General features: G+C 42.0%; 1 protein-coding gene and 1 long non-coding RNA gene across 7 annotated transcripts in view; one reads left to right on the plus strand and one right to left on the minus strand.

Moving 5' to 3' along the window:
* The window catches only part of LOC142830246 (uncharacterized), a 79,301-nt gene extending 78,143 nt beyond the window's left edge, over positions 1–1,158 (plus strand). Inside the window, exon 9 of the long non-coding RNA XR_012905358.1 lies at positions 491–1,158. This is a non-coding gene — a long non-coding RNA (uncharacterized LOC142830246). The remainder of the gene's footprint in view (positions 1–490) is intronic.
* The window catches only part of DIP2A (disco interacting protein 2 homolog A), a 144,658-nt gene that overhangs the window by 62,514 nt on the left and 69,013 nt on the right, over positions 1–13,131 (minus strand). For 5 of the 6 annotated variants that reach the window (XR_012905355.1, XM_075934131.1, XM_075934130.1 and 2 more), the window contains 4 exons: positions 11,249–11,494; positions 4,870–4,998; positions 2,827–2,946; positions 1,156–1,353 (listed from right to left, as the gene is read on the minus strand). Coding sequence is in view for 5 of the 6 variants with exons in the window: in XM_075934131.1 (XP_075790246.1) it covers positions 1,156–1,353; positions 2,827–2,946; positions 4,870–4,998; positions 11,249–11,494 (693 nt within the window). In the remaining variant the exon portion in view is untranslated. The remainder of the gene's footprint in view (positions 1–1,155; positions 1,354–2,826; positions 2,947–4,869; positions 4,999–11,248; positions 11,495–13,131) is intronic. The other variant, XM_075934132.1, reaches the window with a different exon arrangement.

Below are 13,131 nucleotides of genomic sequence, written 5' to 3' on the forward strand. Positions count from 1 at the left end.
TTTAACAACTATATTAGCCCCAAAACCTCTCTCTGGAATACTAAAATATACAGCAGCAGACTGTCAGCTTTCGTCTCCGCTGATGAGGCATAAAAAAGGCAATTTCTCAAAATGACGTTTTGATGGTAACCTCTCAATCAATCACAGAAATCATAGAAACATAGGGAATGAGAGACTTCAACAGGTCATATAGTCTATCTAGTCTTCTGGTATTATCTAACCATCCCTGACGGGTTTGTCTAACTTGTTCTTTGAAGCCACCGCTAACAACTGCACTAACAATACTTGCCTAGGTTCATTGTTCCAGTGCTTAGCTACCCTGACAATTAGGAAATTTTTCCTAACCCAACTAAATCTCTCTTGCTGCAGTTGAAACCTATTACTTCTTGTCTCTGTAACAACCTTTTACATACTTGAAGACTTGTGTCTCTTTCAGTTTTCTTCAGATTAAACAAACCCAATTTTTTCAATCTTCCCTCATGTTTTCTAGAGGGGGCACCACAGCTGACATTATGGACACTGCTAAAGAAGAAATGGCCATGCACATGGGCACATCCTCCCTAGAATGGAATGGACATGAAAAAGGACTCGAAGAACCACCCAACTATCTCCTAAAAAGCATATGACAAATTGAATACTTCTAGTTCACTGATAGAGCAAAGTTTCCCATCCCATGATTAAGCTTCCTTTAACGTATTCTGAATTCTTCTAAGTAATCATACAACTAAGTTGTATGCACTCTACGGGTATCTACTTTTCAGAACCTGTGAGTGCACTTTGTTCTAGTCCTCCGCCCCTTTGAGATCTACAGAGAGCAAAACCTCACAAAGGACAGTTGCCTTCAGTGTGCTCTTCTAGGGAGTTCAATGAATTATGATGCTTATTGCTGATAAAAAGCCCTTTCTTGAAGAACAAGTGCAGATCCCTATTGTACAGTCCCCCTCCAAAATACTATTTTAATCTTCTGTTTTACAGTCAACATTTAATGGACCTACAATCCACACCTACACGGGAGCCTCAAAAGTGAGAGTGCACCGCACTGTGATCAACAAAGTCTGTTTTATATTAAATGAAGCAAACAGCTCATTCCCAAATTTCTTCCCCTCAATTTTTATTCCCATTTTTATTAATAAAGGTACGAAAGTCAATACTTGCCATACGTGAGTGTATAAATGGCTTTTCCGGTTGTATCCAATGCAGTTAGACATGGAGTTTTTGGCTGGGTGGTCCCCCAGCGCTGCAAAGCAGCCAGGAGTGATGGGGGCCAGTTAGTAACCACACCTAAGGGTTCACCTTTAAGTACAGTCATCTGACCTCCCTCTGGCTTTGGCTGATTTGGGTCAGGCTGTTGTACTAAATGAACAAAAACATTAAAAATACAAAATGTTACTCTTGAAATGCACGCGCCATACTTATTAACATCTCTGGAGACCATCAGCCAGTCCCACCTCTTCATCCCTCACAGCGGTGGTGGCTTCATTTCACCTTTAAAGTGATGCTGTTTAAGGATCTGCGGGCTTCCTAGCAGTCAGAAAGTGTTTACCTTAGCTGGTATTTTTAACATGCCATATATCTTCTATTTCACAAAAAACTTGGGTAGCTCTGTTGTAGGAAAAGACACTTTTGCTGACACGTCTTCTGCTTGTTTACATACATGCAAGATTGGCAGCAATCTGGGATAAGTTGGTAGAGAGGTAGCACTCCCAATGATCACCGGGATTTTATTTTTTGAGCCCCAGGTTCCCAAACAATTGATACTAAAGGCTTGAGGACTTGGGGATAGGTAGGATTGTAAAATACATTGAGACAGAGCATATTAGTGCATCGAAAGCCACACAAATAAGTTGCTTCTGTTTGTTAGGGCAAGTCTATGCTAATGTGCTACACTGGCACAGCTGCACTGATGCAACTGTGCTGCTGTAGCTTGTCTTCACAAGATATGCTATGGCAATGGGAGAGCACTTTCCTTTCCTCTCCTTCTGCGAAATGCAGAAGCTATGTCAATGGGAGAGCATCTCCCATCCACATAGAGCAGTGCGAACAGCACTTCTTTCAGTTAATGAAACACACCTCACTTGAGGGTAAGGGGGCGGGGAGGTCAATCCAAGTTACATCAACTTAGGTGACAGTATAGACAAGCCCTTAGATATGAATTACTATGCAATTCAAAAAAATATCATGAAAAAACTTGGGGTTAGGGAACATTTGACATTCCTAATATTTTTAAAATAAAAAACACCAGAAAACTGTGCACACATTCAGAATCTCTTTACCCATCACACTGTTACTGTAATTCTGCTCTTACTGAATATTTTCAATAAAATCATCAAATGAAAAGTTCAGGCTCAAGGGTGACTGTAGGTTAAATTTCTGAACATGTGCAAAACAATTTTTTCTGGTGTTTTATTTGCGAGTTTAATTACAATGGTCACAAATGGAGGGACTACCATTAAAAGTATAAAATATGATATATGAAAACTGCAAAAATGAAAGCAATGGTTTTTTTTTTGTTATATCTAGCAGTACAAATAGCAAAAATTAAAATAATTAATAGATCTATGATATTCTGCACTAGTGCTGGGCACAAGGTCTGGCAATCTGAACTACTGGACATACCATAACTTATTTTGTACTTGGAAAAAACAAGAAAGGTAAACAATAAGCTGTCAAAGACCACCAACTTTGCCATGATATAAGCCAATAGCATTGGAGAAAAATGTTTTACAATACTATATAAAGAAGCAGAAATCCCTCCTTTCATTCAGCTCATGGGGACAAACAGAAAACTGTGCAGATATTTGTTAACAATTCTTACAAAGCTTTTACCTTCTAGTAGTTCTTCAAAATCATCAACAAAGAATTCTTTCAGTGGTGGGCGTTTTGGTCTTTTCAAGGTGTTTAGAAGCTGTTGGATTTTTGAGGAAACTCTACTATTCACTGGAACACCTGTCAAATTCATAATATAAAGAACAAGCAGAACAAAGACTGACTTACACTGTTCTCTCTAAACATCTGTCACCTTTTTTATAACATCTGCCTGCATACGGAGGAGTACATTTACACTGTTGCCTGTTTGGAAAAAGACTATCAATAATGCTGATAAATGAATAATAAGAATGCTTTAAAGCAATGCTATTTACTTGCTATTTGCCTGCTCTATGTGCCTTTTGATCTAGTTGCAAACAAGGCTGACTTTACAAAGTTGGATAATAAACCTGAGTAATGGTGGGGGATTAACAAATGGGTCTCCTCAGTTTGTTTCATCTAGGATGAAAGGGTTTTGTGATAGCTATATTTATTCAACTTCAAAATGCAAATATTTCCAAGTTTGAGATTCAAAATAAAATTACGTTTTTGAAACAAAAAATGCTGTATGACTGTTTGAAAAACACCATATAGGTTTACAGTAAAGATGGACACAAGCCATTCCGGTTGTCCTGTGGTAACATTCCTCACTGAAAAATAGGAAACCTGGGGCAGACTTCCAAGCTCTTATTCAGTATGTTATTGCAGTGGTTTGAGCAGTTCAGAGGCAGCATAATTAGCCAGTAAGGGAAATGAAGTGAGGTACATCACTAAGAGTAGCCATCCTCTGACTGATTAGTAGGTAACATTCAGCTCTTCAAAATCTAGGCCAAAAGGACTGAAGTAGGTCAGTAAATACACCATGCATAGCGCTATCTGCCCTGATAAAGTTATCAACATGCTGGAATTAATCAAATAATACAGTAGACCCAATCTGAGGATAATAATACACCTTGTGCTGAGAGAGCAAAGGATCAGGTGCCAAGAAAAGACATGCAGTGAGGGAATGTGTATCTTTTAACCACTTCCTAGACACATAGCACTTTTGAACGAAGTTCTGGCTTTCCCTGTCAGTGTTATTGAAGCTCAGGAATGGGAAAAGAGATTGAGCTTCCAAAGACAGAACACACGGTCTCCCAAAATACAGGCACGGGTAAAACAGAACATTAGAAGGCATATGATTTACAAAACATCATGCCAGTGAGCTTCACTTACTGTTTGAATCTTCTATAAGAACAGTTGCTAGCCTGTCTTTCTGATCCTTAAGGTTCCATTCCTGCCATACAGACACTGAACTAGGAATGCTACATATCGGTTAATTAAATAGTCGATTAACCTCATGAATTCTTATTGGTTAGTTGAGTATTCTATGGTCCCAGGGGCGGGGCCAGCAGCCAGTGCACTCCGGCCGCACTCCTGAGGAGCCCCCTGCCACTCCATGCTGCTGCCTCTGTATCAGAGGCACCAGTGTCGGGTGACAGGCAGGAGCTGGTCTGTGAGGGGAGCCAGTTTAAAAACCAGCTGCTTCTGAAGTGTTCTGCTGATATAGAGGCAGCAGTGCGGAATGGCAGCAGACCCTGAGCTCCCAGACCTGGTGAGAGCTGGAACTGAGCTAGTCTGACTGCCCGCTTGTCTCCTAATACACTTTAAATGCAGAGTCACAGCAGGGGTAGGTCCTGGACCGGGTGCAAGCCAGGACTGAGCCGGGATGCTAAAAAATTTACTGGCCAAGGGAGGAATGCATGTAGTCTGTAGCATTAACAGATAAGCTTTTACTTATTGGTTAATTGGCTACACTATTACATCCCCACACTGAACTATGCAACTCTCTGCCTCTGAATGAGAGCATACTTCCAGCAAAGAAATTATCCACATATTACTGATGAGAATGACTGCAAAGCTATAACCAGTGCTGGCAGTGAATAACCAGCAACGCAACAGCCTATGGTACAATGCACATGCAAGTCAGGTACCATGGCAAACACTATCTGGACCCTCTGTCTAGTCAGTGACGCAGCAGGAAATTCGAGTGTTGGGACAGTGGAATCATTTTTACATATTCACCATCTGCAGTTTCTAGTATGCTGCTGTTGTAGCCCCTGGGTATTCCTCGTACTGATGCTACTTGTGGTCGCTCGTGATGCAAGTGTTCTACAAGACCTGTAGTTACATCAGGGGGAGCAGAGTGGTTATCTGTGAGGATACAGAACAGACAGAGAAGGCACATCAAATGTCTTAGTTATTAATTTACAAAGTTGCCCCTCACTGAACACTTACTCTTCCCCAGCTTTTTCTCTGCAGAACCCCCTTCCTAAGCCAGAGAGTAAGTTAAAAAAATAAGTAAAATATTGCAACAGATACTGCATCTTTGGGAGTGATACTCAAGGGGCCCCTCTGTAGAAGTAAACAAACAGCAATGAAAAGTGGAATTACAGAGCAAATGAAGTCTAAAGATCTGAAGTGCAAACTTTTCTACATGGCCAGATCAGTAGGACGCAATTCAGTTCGAGAGGAATCACTGGGGAGGAGGTGGGGGGGGAGACCCGACACACAAATAAGCTCTGTTCTCATGCCTATTCAAAGCCTTGATATATATTGAGAATATTTCCAAAGGGGCCACTTGTGAAGGTAGTATTTGTAAGCAGATACTTGTTCACAGCAACAGCTTGCAAAAGCAATTGCTGCCTATGGGAACATTTCCCCTTGAAAACACTTTCCCTGCTGTGAATTGATGACACTCTCCATAACAGTCACAGCTGCTTAGGAGCAACAGAGCAAAAGGGCACCAATATGAAACGGCTGCTGAGTGTCTACTGTATTATGAGTTGTCTACCAGGTACTAAAGTGAGATTGCAAACTCTAAATATTACTTTTAGGTCAGTCATTCTCTCAAGCCAGCCTAAACTGGAATGGATAACAACATGTGGTAACAGTAGGAAATGTGATTTTTCAAACCATTTGCAAGTATTCACAGCATCATTGCTAACCAGTTACAGAAGTACGGATTACATGAATGGACTATATGGTGGACAGAAAGCTGGCTAGATTGTTGAGTTCAACAGATCATGATCAACAGATCAATGTGTAGTTGGCAGTTGGTATCAAGTGGAGTGCCCCAGGCCCTGGAGTGAGTTTTAGTCAACATTTTCATTAATGCTTGAACGATGGGATGGACTGCACTGTCAGCAAGTTCATGGATGACACTAAGCTGGGGGTGGAGAGATAGATATGCTGGAAGGTGACCTAGACAAATTGGAGGATTGGGCCAAAAGCAATCTGATGAGATTAAACAAGGACAAATGCAGAGTCCTGCACTTGGGACAGAAGAATCCTAAGCACTGCTACAGGCTGGGGACCGACCGGCTAAGTGCCAGTTCTGCTGAAAAAGGACCTGGGAATTAGAGTGGACGAGACACTGGATATGAGTCAACAGTGAGTCCTGGTTGTCAAGAAGCCTAAATAGCATATTGGGTTGCATTAATAGGAGCACTGCCAGCAGATCAGGGAAAGTGTTTAAGTCCCGGCTTGACAAATCCCTAAGCTGGGATGATTTAGTTGGGGTTGATCCTGCTTTGAGCAGGGGGTTGGACTAGATGACCTCTTGAGGTCTCTTTAAAACCTAATCTTCAACGATTCTATGATAGAAGGTTAAGTTTTTGGCATATATCCAAAATGTCACTGGAATGTCTTCTTGTGCCCAGTTTTGGTTATTTTATTAAAATTAGAACATTATTTGCTTTAATAAAGCACTAAAACACTGACAATGAAACACACAAGGTGACCGCAAGAAGGAAAAACGGATTCAAATGTACATATGAACCTCTTACTACACAGTAATCAACAAAACTCACGATCTGTTAAAAGTACAGGGTCAAGACCCAAGTGTATCTTGTACAGCTCACAATCTGACTTCACCACCAAAAATGATCTCACAAAAGTCACATCCACCATGTGGCTTTGTCAATAAAAAGTCAGAAGAATACCTCTACCTTTATTTTATATGTCCTGAGCTGGGAAAGGCAACTGGGAGAAAAATATATGAGGACTCTCAAATTAGGAACCAAAGCAGGAAGCCAATTTAGACCTACAGATTTAGCTGTCTCAAGATTTTCACTGTTTTGTCATCAGGTACCCAGTCAAATATGCCTTTTACATAATTAAAAAGCCACTGAAATTTAACCAGAACCAGAAAAACAAAATAGTAAAAAAAAACCAGGAATCCAGCTGGAATGGCAAGTCACACAAAATCCAGATAGTACCTGACTCTTCTCAACTCAGCTCCTCAAGGCTTGTCTGCAGAATAGCAACGCATACAATGGGGGAGGGGGGGTGATTTCTAAAGGACTAAGTGCTGTGCCCATCACTCACCCTGACATTGCAGCTCATGTTCTTCTGTCCGTATTTCAAATCTAGTGCTCTTCTTTGTGCCTTTCACTAGCTGTCTTAATTTAGTGTACAATTCAGAACATTAAGTATTCTGAGTGCTCCTCTCTAGAAAATTAATATTCAAGCAGACCTGAATGTTGCACTATTGTTGTACCTAACTATAGAATACTTCAACAATACCCACACATTTTATACTCCAAGGTGCTTCTATAAAGTCACTCCTATAATTTATAATCCTGTGAACATACTAGTCTTTACTAAGGATGTTAAAGACTAGCCGATTCCCACCCCTCTACTCCACCTCTATCAGATAGAGGCAGCAAAGGGGGAAGGCGAAGAGTGGGTACCAGGGCTCCGTGCGGTGCTCCCACTTTGAAACGCCGTGGGAGCTGGAGGTTCCGCGGAATGCCACGTGGAGCCCGGGGTCAGTTGACCCCGGGCTCCATGTGGCATTTCAAAGCAGTAGCACCCAATGGAGCCCAGGTTGGGGGGGGAGGGGCGGACTCAGTCTCCTGCTGGCCCCAGGCTCCATGTGGGTGCTTCTGCTTTGAAATGCACAAGAGCCCCCACTGGAGATTCTTGTGCATTTCAAAGCTGGCACGCTGTGTGCAGCCCGGAGTCAGCGGGACTTCCCGCTGGCCCTGGGCTACAGGCGGAGTTCCGCATTCCTCCTTTGAAATATACACGAGCCCACTGGGTGCTCTTGTACATTTCAAAGGAGAAAGGTGCAAGTGCCCATTGACTACTTGACTAGTAAATTACTCGCTATTTAACATCCGTAGTCTTTACGTTAATATTCCTTCCACAAAACACTCATACAATTATTCTAATCCTTCCAAGGTTAGATGGCTAATATCCTTCTCAGAGTGATTAGTGGCACTGACAGCCCCATAAAAACACAGAATACACTCAAAAGCTCCAATAAGAATTTTCTACTCTACTTACTCTCACTGGAGTCCAAAGACCTCACATTGTCTTCGACAGGATGAAGTTATGAGCAGCAATAATGGCTGACACTAACTTCAGACCCTCCCTTTTATAAAGCTATTGGGAATAAGGCATACTCCAGGGATATGAAGCAAAACATTTTTTCCAGTTCATTAGTTCAAGCCATCCCAAGTGGGAAGAGAAAAATGGTCAGAAACTTACAACTGATTGTGGGATTATTTGTAATGAATTGTTCAGACGGATTACTAATGGACATACTTTCATACAATTAAAATCACTCTCAAAACACAGCATTAGCAAAGGAGCTGCCTCGTACGGTACTGAGCCACAGAACTGAAGCTCCCTAAGTCAGGTTAAAGAACAGCAGGCAGGGAGAGCTGCTGTGCACAGCTGCTGTCTGTGACCAGAGAGAACACTCCAGCCTCTACAGCTTCCTAAAACACTAGCTTTTCAACACGGAAACAAATCCTCTTGCAAAAAGTTAAGGCCAGATTTCTTTCCTATGAATTTCCAAAGTGCAGAGCAGTACCCTATATAAAACAGAGGAGGGAACTAGAGAGATGAGGGACACACTCCCCACCCCAATAGTAGTTTCCTGAGAGTGGGTGAAACTCCCATATCTTTATCTGGGCTTCCATTGGAATAAATTGCCAAGGGAGGTGGTGGAATCTCCCTCTCTGGAGATATTTAAGAACAGGTTAGATAGACATCTGTCAGGGATGGTGTAGACGGAGCGTGGTCCTGCCTTGAGGGCGGGGGGCTGGACTCGATGACCTCTCGAGGTCCCTTCCAGTCCTATTTTTCTATGATTCTATGATTCCCTGCTGTATTAGTAAGCTGGAGAAAACAACCCATCTGGGGGGAATGAGACTTGACAAGTAGCAGGACAACTCTTGTTCCTACCAGGAACTGCCTGTGAGAGTCCAAGGGCATGTGGTGCTGTGGACAACTGGGGTAGTTCATGGTCACAAGAGAAGGTGGAGGTGCCTAGCTGGAGCCTGTGTATGAATCTATGGACTGGCAGCTTCTCTCAGTCTGACAACAGGCGGCAGCAAAAAAGCTCAGCTAACATAGGAAGCAAGTGGGAAGCAGGTTAGCAAGGAGTTCAGATGGGGAGGAGGCGCTGGGGACAAATCCTTTCCAGCTGAATGGCTGCTTCCTTCCTGATGGCAAGGAGACAGGAACACAGCCCATGTATCAGAGCCAGTGGCAATCATACCACAGACAACCAGATTTAGCAGGCTGGCTGGGTTTGTAGAAATGAATTGCTACATTGCTGTATTTCCCACACAGACACTGAAGTGATTAGATCTAGAGCAGTGTTTCTTAAACTTTAAGATCGAGGAACACCAAACAATTTTTTTAAAATGAGGAACACCAAGGATTTTTTGTTGCGACAAAAAGAAAAAGTCGCCTGCCCCTTTAAGGGCAGTTATTTTGAACTCTGTTCTCCGTGGGACACCTCCAACTGCCTCGTGGCACACCGGTGTGCTGTGGAACACAGTTTAAGAAACACTGGTCTAGAGGATACACCAAGCAGATAGCAGAATGCATACATCATACACCGGGCAAAGTCTGAGGATGCTAGTTGGCATGGTGGAATTAAGTGAATATTTTATGACTATATTAACAACATTCTCTTCAGTTACGTGTCCAAGAGAGGGTCTGCATATTCACTTTGTAAATCTACTGAAGTACCTCAAGAACAGAACCTCTGAAGTACTGAAGTGCAAATATCTGTATATAATACAGATAGGCAACAGACCGATGTAAAAAAACCAGACAAGTAAAGTGGGAAAGTCCCAAGGTCTTAGGCCAGAATTCTCATTGTCTTTAATGACAGAACCATCTGTGTACGCATGAGATAAGAACTTCAGAATATGGAACAGAGGTTAATTCAAAATAACCCCCCATTTTAGGCTGTATTTTTAAACTTCTTCAAAAAAATTGGTAGCTGTACTGAAAATTTACTGTTCCCCACTACCAAAAGGGTCTTGTAATCTTACATTACCATTAGACCATTATTAAACACACACAGAGCATCAATCTTCAACACCTCGATGAAATAATCCCTTACAGCAGGGTCTCAGCCAGAGGTCTGTGAGCCCATTCCCCCTCCTGCATGCAGAAGAGCTGGGAGGAAAGGGGAGGAATGGGGATAGGCATGCTTTGGGGAGGGGTCTGAGGAGGAGTGGAGCAGGAATAAATGGGGCAGGGGGTGCTGGGGAGAGGGGTGGAGCAGGAGTGACCCCTAGGGCTGAACAGGGAGAGGTGCTTGGGTTGCCATGGATATTTTTAATTCAAAATGGGGATCAGCAGGTTGTTGAAGTTGGAGAACCTCTGCCTTACATTTTAATTCTGGAGAGCAAAGGAGGGGTTTATTCTTTGTACCACTGAGTGTCCCAACTGCAGAGGACCAATACTCTGTAAGAACCATCTATAATGGGTCCAGCTCCCTGGAAACCCTGAGCTTTAGCCCCTCGATGGTAAGGAGAATGAGGCAGGACAATTGCTGACCGTCGCTTACAAATACGTTTTGTTCAACATTCACTTCCATTCCAGTATGGAGCATCTTTCTGAACTTGTCACACAACTCTCCTCTAGACAATAAACCTAAACCCAGATGCTTTGTGCACATCCTATATTAATCCAAACGTTTACAAACATCTCTCAGCACCTTCTCCATGTAAATCTTTTATAGCAGTCCAACAGATCTCATCTTCTTAGAGATTCTTCCACTGAATTACCTCTGAATACCAGAGCCGGAAGTTACTGGAGATAGACAAGTGGATGTCAGAAGGCTTGTCCTGAACATTTGTTATCTCATTTTGAAATTGTGTTTCTTATGTACTAGAAAGGTACCTTTGATTTGATTTACCAAGAGACTCATGTTTTAACAAGGGAATGGTTGCTTGGCATTTGTAAGTATCTATTTCTATTTATGGTGGAAAATAATCCTGGATCACAATACCTGGTCTGTGGCTCCTACACTTTACTTAGGGATACTGATTAGTAAAATAATCCGTCTTCCATGTTTAACCACACTTGTATTTTTCAGATTTTTTTTTATCAATTTATTTACTCTTTGTAGCTACAAACAGGCACTAACCTAGCTGAGCGTGCGCCATGAGATCTGCAAGCACAGTGGCAGCAGCGGAGGCAGTAGCAGTATTGGAAGCAGCAGCAGGTTTCCCTCCTGGATGGGATGAGGTGGAAGATGCAGAGGATGAGGTGGAGGAGCCCTGCATAACCCGGTTAAGCCAGGGCTCTACGTTGGAATGGCTCTGGAACGGAGTGGAGGTGATCCTCCCTTGCCGACGTAACGAGCCCTCATCTTCTGATGCAGACGATGTGTCTGTGATTAAAATAACGATGACAGGCATGTAATGTAGGAATGACCCAATAAAGGGGAACATGAAGTCTTTCCATGTTCTCCATTTGGCATTTCTTATGCACAGAACATGAGACACGTACTAAGCGTATGACACACGCACATGCACAAATTCTGTTCTATTACCACCCTTTCATAGTGCTAGTGCTTAACTTCTATACAGGATCATTGGAAAACAATGTCAAAATCAGCAAAACATTTCATTTTAGCTGCTTTCTTTGGAAAGACAAAAATATAACTTGCTAAATAAACCACTTCTGTGTAAGCTATTGAATACATACAGTAACCATTTGAATAAGGACATGTACCCTTCAAACACAACTAGGGCTCTGTATTTTTGTGTAGTCTGAGTAGAACTACCCCCACAGTTAAGAATTTAAAATTTAGCTCTGTTTTCCACTTAAAACCCTGCATAATGTGAGTTTTCTTTCTAACTTCATAAAAACAATAACCAACAACACATCCAAAGGCCAACTCATTCACTGGTAGTAAATCTCTGTTGCTCAATGAAATATTTATTTCAAATGTGTTTAATTTCCTCACAGCAATAATAAACCAATTAAAAAAAGATATGTATATTACCTCTAGTCCAGTGCATTATATCAATGAAACTTATTAAGACCTTTTTTTTATAGTGGTACCAGTCAAGGATTGCTACAGCTAAGGTTTTATAACTCCCATTGTAACTGTCCCCTTAAAATTATTTACAACTCTCTGAAACTTTTATCTTTTGGACTCACACTTTCCATGTTAGAAATCACCATCTTTGGGCAGAAGACAAACAGCTCAGGGAAGCAAGATTTGCTTGGCTGAGAGTGAGAATGTAGAGAGAAATTCATTTTGTTGCATTATGGAAAAATTCTTGTCTTCTTTTTTTAAACAATAGCTCTCCAGCCAAAATAGCTGAGGTCTGAAGCTGAAATTTGGCATAGTAGTAGCCATAGCTGAAGACAGATGCATGCCTTTTCCTAAGAGAAACATGGTTTTGTTCTGACAGAAGTACTAGCATTTGAATGTCAGTGTTCATTGTATTTAGTTTGTTTTTGCTAAGTTCATTAAATGAAAAACTAAAGAATGACACACTGTGCACACGTTATCAACTAATGAGCTTTGCAAGGTATGTAGGGACTGAGAACTCAATGACCCACAGGACCATTCCCATTCCGTGTCTATCAGTGCCCATGGGGCTGACCGGTTTCTCCTGGCTATAACCTGATGTACTTTAGCAGCTAAGTGGCTGCGGAAAGTGCCCTGGTGAGAGAGTTCCAAAGCTACACAAGAACAAGCATTATCCTGTGCTAAAGCCTTGGCTCTCTGCCAGGCCAGGGCTTCTGCAGCAGCAAAGATCCTGGACGTGACAAGAGAAGAGTCCTTTTTGAGAAACAGCTACAATGCAAGGAAAGGGGTGTTCAGACGGTTTAGGAACCAAATAATTACAGATTATGGCTTTTAAAATGCTCTGTACAATTTGTGTACACCAGCAAAGTCTTGGAGGCTGCAGCTCCTCCTCTGGATATGTTTCTTCCACACTTTTTCAAATGATGCTACATGGGCAAGGAGGCAGAGTTAATGTCAAATACGTGAAATCTTACCTTTGATAT

Source organism: Pelodiscus sinensis, chromosome 7 (assembly GCF_049634645.1).
Source record: "Pelodiscus sinensis isolate JC-2024 chromosome 7, ASM4963464v1, whole genome shotgun sequence".
Classification (NCBI taxonomy): domain Eukaryota; kingdom Metazoa; phylum Chordata; order Testudines; family Trionychidae; genus Pelodiscus; species Pelodiscus sinensis.